Source organism: Prunus persica, chromosome G1 (assembly GCF_000346465.2).
Source record: "Prunus persica cultivar Lovell chromosome G1, Prunus_persica_NCBIv2, whole genome shotgun sequence".
NCBI lineage: Eukaryota > Viridiplantae > Streptophyta > Magnoliopsida > Rosales > Rosaceae > Prunus > Prunus persica.
In genome coordinates, this window is record NC_034009.1 from 18,443,356 (window position 1) to 18,452,498 (window position 9,143).

The 9,143-nt window shown below is 38.0% G+C and overlaps 1 protein-coding gene across 4 annotated transcripts; it reads right to left on the reverse strand.

Moving 5' to 3' along the window:
* Positions 2,232-6,903, reverse strand: LOC18793906 (disease susceptibility protein LOV1). 4 transcript variants are annotated; one of them, XR_002269935.1, is made up of 4 exons: positions 4,623-6,903; positions 3,404-3,780; positions 2,765-3,184; positions 2,232-2,634 (listed from the first exon to the last, which is right to left on the reverse strand). XR_002269935.1 is itself a non-coding variant. In XM_020555896.1 (2 exons), the coding sequence occupies exon 1, from the start codon at positions 6,572-6,574 to the stop codon at positions 4,625-4,627; it is 1,950 nt and encodes a 649-aa protein (XP_020411485.1). In that variant the 5' UTR covers positions 6,575-6,903; the 3' UTR covers positions 4,204-4,550; positions 4,613-4,624. The 4 variants fall into 4 exon arrangements, 2 of the variants coding, with proteins under 2 accessions (XP_020411485.1, XP_020411484.1); XR_002269934.1 differs by having other exon boundaries at positions 2,263-3,184; XM_020555896.1 differs by lacking the exons at positions 2,232-2,634; positions 2,765-3,184; positions 3,404-3,780 and adding an exon at positions 4,204-4,550 and having other exon boundaries at positions 4,613-6,903.

Genomic DNA, 9,143 nt, shown 5'->3' on the forward strand with positions numbered 1-9,143 from the left:
TCAACATCGACGACCCCTCGTGTCCCAGGTCAATTTCTCCCGAACGATATTTTCCGAAAGGATCGACGCAAGCGTCTTCCCTCCCCCCAAACGAGCATACCGAACGGCAGGATAACCTCCAAGCTGCCATAGAGAACTAAATTCCCTTCCGAAGGACCTTCGGAAGAGAACTTGGGGGACTACTGTTTATACCGAAATAAACGGCCTATTACCACCGAACACGTGGATAGGATCGATTCTGATCAACGGACCCCTTCGGCATGCTCCCTACCGAAGCCATCTATCTTGGCCCCTTTTACCATCAGACACGTGCCATGCTCACAATTCATGTCCAGAGTCCCACATCGGAAATATGAGCACAGTGCACACCTCCCAAGGCCTATATAAGGAGACCCATATCCCCAAAAGGAGGGGATCAGAACTAACGGTACGCTATCGTGTGATCTGTCAGTTAAACTTTACTAAATCCGTACTTACTTAAGCATCGGAGAGCCTTCGGCCGGTACCGCACCGGTACCCCAAGGATTTACCGAACGTGTCCTTTTGTAGGTACTCACCCCTTCGGATTAGATCACTTACCGAGGACAGTCACCTACCGAAGGGATAATTTGACTAAGTTGACGAAATAAGGGTAAACCATTTTTTCGCATCAACAAGGTTAGCTGGGAATTACCCCAAGATAGACTTGATACAGATACCTGGAAAAGTAGTAGGTATGCCCATCAAATACAGAAATGTGGCAATGGCGATCATTTATTGGAACTTCAATATTGTTACGCTGCTTCCTGGAGCTTGATGAGCTGCTTGACTTAGGAAGCTGCACAATATTTTGGCACTAGCCATATCAGTGGAAGTATTATTTTAGTTTGGTCTATCAAGTGTATCCTGGGTTAAAATGCCCTGCCTTTACTAGAAATTCCTATAAATGATCGGCATTGCACTCATATATATTTTAGTTTGGACTGCATCATATTCCGTTTCTTAATTTAACATAGTTTTGCTTAACAGAACTTTAATGCTATGGTGGGAGATGCAACAATTAGGGCAATAGGTCCTTGTCTGTGGACACAGCCAAAAGCTGGTGTAGTAATGGTTGTGCCAATCATTGACACCAGGAGCAAAAGTGAATCGGTTTTCTTCAGGCGTTTGACATGGGACTGTTGTAAGTTTTATTTCTAGACTCAACTTAAATACTTTGAATCCTAAACTTAACTAATACTCGAATACAAAAACTATAAGATAGTATAGTAATAAATACGAGGTCAAACCCACAAGGACAGTTTCTAATATGTTCTAGTTATTTAACTCAGTTAATTTCTAATAGGGGTGGGCATCTCATTCGAATTATTCGCGTACCGACTATACCGTACCAACAGTTTGGTTTGGTTTGGTTTGGTTAAATAAATATTTTTTTAATTTTAATTATTCCGATCCAATCCGTACTGAGATGTTTGGTTTGGTTAATGGAAACAATATTCCTAACCCAATGAAAACCTATACCGATCTGATATTTATACTTATTCTATTATTTAAATACAAAATAAGAAACTAAAGATAAATACAATCAGCATTTTGTATCACCCCTTTATCACTACTGTATCACTTCTTTATCACCATTCTATCACTTCTTTATCACCTAGGTACTGTAGCACTTTTTGGTCAGAGAGGAATTTATGAATTTCATATGTTTTCTAGTTTCGACCTTTGTCTCGTTGTTTATCTGTAACTTTCCAACCGTTGATCCAAATTTTATGTTCTTTATATGGTTGGATTCAGCATGAAAAACTAAAGATAACACTCAAATGTTCAAACAACAAACACAAGTGGCTCCCAGTAGATCTTGAGTATATATTGAATGATATAGTGACTAAGTTATTTGATTTCATACTTGGATGAATTAGACTACTGAATTTTTGTATTTTACGAGGATAATTTGGTGTATTTGTTCAAGAACTTATGTTATGTGAAAGTATTATAAATTGTATTTTTATTAGTATGTTTTTATTAAAGTACTACCTGCGTACTGAACCAATCCGAAGTCTACCAAAGTCTTTGGTTTGATTAATGGAAGAGAAAATGGTCTACCGATACCGAAGTCTTTGGTTTGGTTAACGGAAGAGCCTTCTACCGTTCCGAACTGATATGTGCCCAGACCTAATTTCTAATACTAGTTAACTCTAAATTTAAAGAACTTAAATACTAAAACAATCAAATAAGCAAAAGTGAGATTCGGTGTAAATCTGTATTGAAGATATGCAGAGATAAGAATAAATAAGACTAACGTTAATTTTCTGAGGAATCAAGATAGAAAACACTAAGGAAACGATTTCACCACTAGTAATACTATTTCAGTCATTAGTTATTCATTTCCAGATTGTCAGACATGCATTGAAGATCAGTTCTTACTTTAGTATGATTATCCATGTTATCTGGCTTTAATCAAGTATTTCTAACATGCAACCTAGTTGTGGTATCCAACTTAGATCAACTAATTAGAAACCCATTGGGAACAAAAAAGACTAAATGATCATGCAAACTCTAGACATGGTATCTGCTTAGGCATTCACACTTCTTATTCACAGAGCAACTGTCAAGTTCCAGCATGGTATCTGCTCCAAACCTGCATCAAATAACCTATAGACAAATTCTAATGGTGATCAATCATAATCTTTTGAATATAGGCACAATAAAACAGTGAATAAGAACTCAACCATATAATCTGAAATCTGGTTTTAAATAACTAAATAACATGAAATATTCTTACTAGGGTTACATCGAATCCTTAGACTTGAAAGTTATTTACACATAATGTTTGTGCAACTCAAAAAGATATGGAAAACTGAGGTATACATGAGAGGGAGAAGAGAGAGAACTCTCTGAGATTACTTGAGAGCTCCGGGGCGTATTTTTATAGCTGGAAGACCTCTCTATTTATAGATGTTTTGCTGTAGCTCTGCCTCAACCCACTGCAATTGTTTATTCTTCATTGTTGTATCCACTTCTTGTTATTTACTTTTATGTTTGGGTCCAGCACTTTAGTCTTCTTTATTTATTTGCTGCTAGTGGTACAGCAACTCCAGGATTTGCTTTCTCTCTTCTTTTCCTCCAAAAGATAGTGGCACCTTGCATAATAATTTCTTTATTCCTCACCACATGGCCATTGCAGTCTTTATTCACTCTTTTCCTTCAACAAGCAAATAATATCTCTAAAGTAACTGAAACAAACTAAATAATCATAAAATACTCAGAGTCTTAGCAAAACAATAAATATTAGAGGCATAAAGTTATGTATATTGAATTGTCTATCAGGGACCTATGGGTTTTCTTCACCTCTCATTTGGTACTCAACGTTTTGTAGGTGTGAGATCATATTTGGTTCTTTTGCTTCATAACAAGAGTTTACCTAGTTCACGACCAGTAATGAATCACTCTGAATTTTGAGCTTTCGAACTCCCATTGCCTTTGCAAGCTGAAGAATTGAAAGCCAAGCCTCATATTCGGTCACATTATGGAACTTTCAACAAGATTAGCCTCGTATCTGGAACTTTTGCATTTAATTTGGATTCGCAAAACACTGTTCCTGCTTTTGGGTTGTTTGCCTTCTTTGTATGGACCATAAAAGTGCAGTTGTCGTGACTCGTGAGAAGATTGTATCAAAGTACAGCTGAGGAACTTGTTCATGCCGCTGACAACTTGAAATAGATGTTCATGAATATTAGTGCAAGTGCAGTTGCAGCACTTCATGCCATACCATGAATGCCGAGCAGCAGAATGGGCTACCTGTATAAATTTTACCACATTCATATATGTACATGCACTTAGAGAACAATTTCAAATAGCAGGACATGCTAAGGTTAAGCTGATTTTAAGGTAGTACAGCTACAGAGTTGACAACACATGGCTCAGTTTCCTTTACCCCTGCAGGTAAACAAGGACTTTGATAAACTTTTCCTAAAAAAGTATACACTTGTTCCAATTTAAGGCTTTAATCTCTCTGAGTCCCGGGAGAAGTTCAGATCATACAGTTAAAATTTATTTTTCTGTTTCTTCTGGTTGGTATTTTTTGTATTTCATGTAAGATTACATTCACTACATGTAAGTCAACTGCAGATTTTTGGCACAGACACCATTGCTAAGGTTTATGATCATCACTTATCTAGTGAGGTCATAAGTGAGTAGACAGTAAATGAAAGTACACACTGATAAACGGAACAAAATTTCGGATCCATGTATTATTTCAATGTCTACCAGGTTAATGCTGATAAATGTACTTCAGCCGAACCTACGCATCTGTTACATAGTATGATACTTCTATGGTAGTGGTTGATTACAGTACATAGATGACGGTGAGACTTATGATGGACTGGTATACATGGACCTATAATTTTCTGATAAACGCATCTAATATTATCCAACACTCGGCAAAAGAATAGCAAATGGACTGGTATGCATTAGGATAACGCATCTCATTCTCTTTAATGTTTTCACATAGAAATAAAATACAAGCACAGAACAGAATTCAAATGAACTTCGGATTAACATCAGGTAAACCTGACAACTTATAGCCAACCAGTTACTTTTCAAAACCAACTCTCCACTGCCACTCTGAAAATAAGGATTGCCTTTAGAATTCCCATGTTTCCTTGGTCATGGTTGTTTTCTCCTGCTTTTTAGCTTCACAATCTGCAACAAATGCCGGCGACATATTTATTAGATTCAATTTTTCAAAGGTACTAGATTTCAGCACTCTATCTGGAACTGCTTTAAGGCTACTGCAGCATCGGATTTCCAATTCTTGGAGGTTCTTCATAGCTCCTTCTGCCACCTCCCATTCCTCTAGATTTTCCAGCATCCATAGTCTCAGAACTCGAAGTGAACCAAACCCTCCTTCAGGGCAATCCATTTTTTTTCCAGTGTAAGAATTAGCCAAAAGCCTCAGCACGGACAAGTTTTTAAGCCGCGCTAGCTTTGGCATAGGATCATCCTCTAGTTTTGAGACTGATAAAGTTAGGACTCTGAGTTGAGGTGGGAATTCGAACTTTTCATTTAACTTTGGTAATCTACCCAGCAAATAAACATGTGTGAGGTGCTGGAGATTCGCCAAAGACGGTAGATGGAGTGATGAAGGTTCGCCTATTTCATTCTTACATCTCAACTTTAAGGACCTGAGGCCTGTTAGTCTTAAGATCCACTGGCCTATTCCTTCCGTGGAGATTGAGTGGCATGTGAGACCCAATTTTCTGAGATTAACCAACCTGTTCAGACCATCCTTCACGGGGGTCTTCTTGTCCACCAATAACCCCCACAATGTCTGAAGTTGGGTCAGAGGATTAGTGCTATGTCTATGCACAGACATGTCCAACCGAATATCATTCAAGTATAGATGCCGCAGAAGCTTCATTTTCCAAATGGTACTTGGGAGAGTTCTTATATAAGTGTGCTTGACATCCAGGGTCTCTAGGTAGGGTAGGTGCCCCACAGATGTAGGAAGAGCATCCGAGAAGGTCCACCTCAAACCCAGATACCTCAAGTGGTAAAGAAACCCCAGCTCTTCAGGCAACTGAGGTTTATAAACCCCTTCAAGATCAAGCACCCTAAGTAATGCATATCCTCTTTTACCAATAATCTTGCTCACAAACTTCCCAATTTGGATTGCTTGCAAATCCTTCTTTTGGGTGTTAAAGGAAATATAAGAGCGCAGATTTTTGACATAAAACTCAGTCTCACCTGGGTAGTCTTTAATGTCAGCATGCTCAACCACACGACGAACTGCAAACTGGGGATCAGAGACTGATGATGCCGGTGCACGAGAAGCTAATTTCCCATGGATATAAAACAGACCAATTTCCTCAGCTTTGAGTGAAAGGACATGCCGAAGCTTTTCCGGCATACGGCATGTCTTTGCACTTCCATCTGACCTGAAACTAAACACAAGAATCATTTCTCTTCTCACCAGTTCTGCTAGATATTCCTCCACCAAATCCTCTGGAGACATTCCAGGCGACTGTTTCACAAATCCTTCTGCAAGCCATAGATGAAACAATCTTCTCACGGGTATGTCCACTTCTTTTGGAAACATTCCCAGATACAGAAGGCAAGGCCTCAGGTGGGAGGGCAGGTCCTCAGGCAGATCATTTTGCTTTCGCAAAATTGGCCCCTTGTCCATTGAGAGAGTAAGGCGCTGGTTTATTTGGCTAAACTTGGACATATAATCCGAGATTTTGCCTTCTATTTCTTTCATCTCGCTGCAGAGTTTCAGAGTAGCCTTCAGGCCTTCCAATGTCGCAATGTAGCCGATGAAGCTCGATCTCCTCCGTCGCGTTCTTTCGAGGACAAAAATGTCGACGAAGTCCTCCAAATCATACGCTATGCCCAGAAACTCTGCCATCCACTTCCTAACATCTTCGTAGCTTTCTTGTTTGCTTTCCGCATCTCTCAAGTATCTTTGCATTTCTCTGAATCTTATTCTGAGGCCCTCAGCCTGATCTATCATCTCGTCGGAGATCGTCGATTCTTGAACCAGCATGTTGGTGAGTTTCTGCATCACAACCGACACAACTACCTCAGCAGCCATGGATTCTATTTCCTTGTTATTAGTTTTCTTTCTTCCTCTTTCTTATACAAACATGTTGAATGGGTGGATTTGCACGGCCAAATGTTCTGACCAAGAAAGTGATTAACTCACTGTTTAACTTGGGCATTGAACATATTAATGCAGCAATATAATAAAATGGCGATTTCACTTTACCAAAATGAAAAAATGGCGAATTCACCTTACCAAAAGAAAAATAAAAGGGCGATTTCACAAATACTTTATGCTCCTGTTTGGTTAAAAGTATATTTTCAGTCTACTCCAGTTGATACCCCGTGACACTCCGTAGTTTCCTTACTAATAGTAGACAAACACTTGTATTTAGAAAAAAGAAAAAGAAAAAGAATTTTCACTGGTTTAGTTGAGTTGATACCCGTGACATTTAATAGTTTCTTCACTAATAATTTAAAGAATTTTCACTGGTTTAGTTGAGTTGATACCCGTGACACTTGATAGTTTCTTCACTAATAATTTAGACTATCTTCGATTCAAAAAATAATGTAGACTATCACTTGAATAAAAAAATCAAAAAACAAAGAGACAACCAATTTTTTATTTTTGACTAAATAATATTCTTAATAATAGTGTAAGAAAGGATGGTACACTACCTTAACCAATTGGTCTTTCAATAAAGTATAAATAAATGTAGAAGATATATAGACTTTTTATTTTTGGCTAGATAAATAGAGACTTAAGGAAGGATTGAGTTGGACTGAAGTCTATCCAATACCAGTGTACGTGCCAAAAGCGTTTGAGTGCTATTGGAGAACACTGCGATGCCCTAGTCCTTTTGCATGCTCATGTTCAGCTGTGATGTGTTACTTGTTGATTAAGAAAGGCTCATCTGGACTCTTAATTTAGGCTTGATGTTGCTCCTTTTCCTTGGATGTGTTAGGTGTGCCGCTATGAGTGTTTTACTCTTCTAGTAGAAAGAAAGAATGAGTAATCGAATGATGGAAAAATGGTGCTGCACTCGTGGATCTTAACCTTTAACCAAAGCCATTGTGCTCCAAGTGGGGAATTTGGCTTGGATAAGTTCTTTTCTATGCCTCAGTTAATAGGACTTCAGTATTTCACTTGTTGCACAATAAAACTTGGAAGAAGTAACAACTTTAAAATGATATCGGACAGAGAACAAAATAAGAGTTTAAAGTTGTTGTGTTAGAAAGGTATTATATTGTTGCAAGAAAGCAAATGTGAATCTATTTAGACCAAACAACACTCCTTGGACACCACTATAATCTACTTGAGACAATACAAAGAGTTCGATTGAGGTGCCACCAGTATTCACAATGCTTAAGAAAGCTTACAGATACGAGTTTGATCTTAGATAAACTAGAAAATGCAACTAGCTTATGAAAATCATACCAAGCACTGATGTTGGCAGAACATTTAAGATTACAAACAATAACCAATAATTCTAATCAGGAGTTGTCAATTATGAATTAATCAAAGTATGTGTTTGGGAAAAGAAGAGAGTTCCAATCCGGAGTTATCAACTGGGGACTCAAAAGACAGAGAGAGGTTTGATTCAAATCTTAGCCACTGATTTGCTGTGAGATGTGTTTGGCAATTTGTTTGAGTTGAGTTGAGGGTATTGAAGTTAGTTCAAATAGGATGTTTTTTTTTTTGTTTTTTTTTTCTTGAGAGAAGTTGGTGTCCTCGAATCGAAACCTTTTCATCTTATTTATAGCCCTTTTGGTTTATGGGTTTTGTCCTCTTGGTAAAAGGGAATATCTTAATTATCGGTCTCTTCTTTGTAGCTAAGTTTGGTGGTTCTTTGGATCTCCCTCAATTTTTGCTCTTTTAGCTGGCCTAAACAGGTTGAAGAGGCCGATCTTCATGGTTTAACTCACATTTAATGCAGTTGTCTTGCTCTCTTCTACCGTCTGACTTTCCATCAGTTGTCGAAGTCAGTTTTGAGTTGAAAATTAGATATTCGCGCTTTTACTCGAGTAACAAAAACGATCTTTTGAGGTTCAACTAAAAACCTCTCACTAAACAAAAACATGGATCCTTGTTTATTTAAAGTAATGGCTTTCTTTCTGGGACCAATCATAACATGACACGTTTTTCTGGCAATAAACTGATTTTATTTTGGTTTATGAAACCACTTATTTGATTTCTAAAAAATCGGTCGGACACAATTTGTCCGATGAGCTCCGCTTTTTCAGTTTGACCCATTTGTTCAATCAACCTCCTTTAAAGTTCCGTAAGTCCAATGGGCTTCTTGGGTTTTCGGTCATAAATTCTGTCGAGGCCCGATTATTTGATATTTGACATAGGTAACTGGGCTCCAATTGCTCAAAGGATCGGCCCATTGATCGTAAAAATTGGGCTGTGCTAATTTTGGTCCAAACAACTAAAAAAACTTACCTAGTGCTGCTATCCCAACAATAATACACCGACAATTTAAATGTAACGAAAATAGTACTGTTTTATTATTCAACAAATAATACAATGACACATAAAAAGTTATATCATGTGTCATCGTGTTATTGGCTTGCTGGAAAGTCTTTCTCATCCGATACGGTCCAGGAGAGCGAGCTGT

Bases quoted from the DNA above. Each gene is read 5' to 3' on its own strand.
- LOC18793906 (XM_020555896.1), bottom strand. From the start codon at position 6,574: ATGGCTGCTGAGGTAGTTGTGTCGGTTGTGATGCAGAAACTCACCAAC.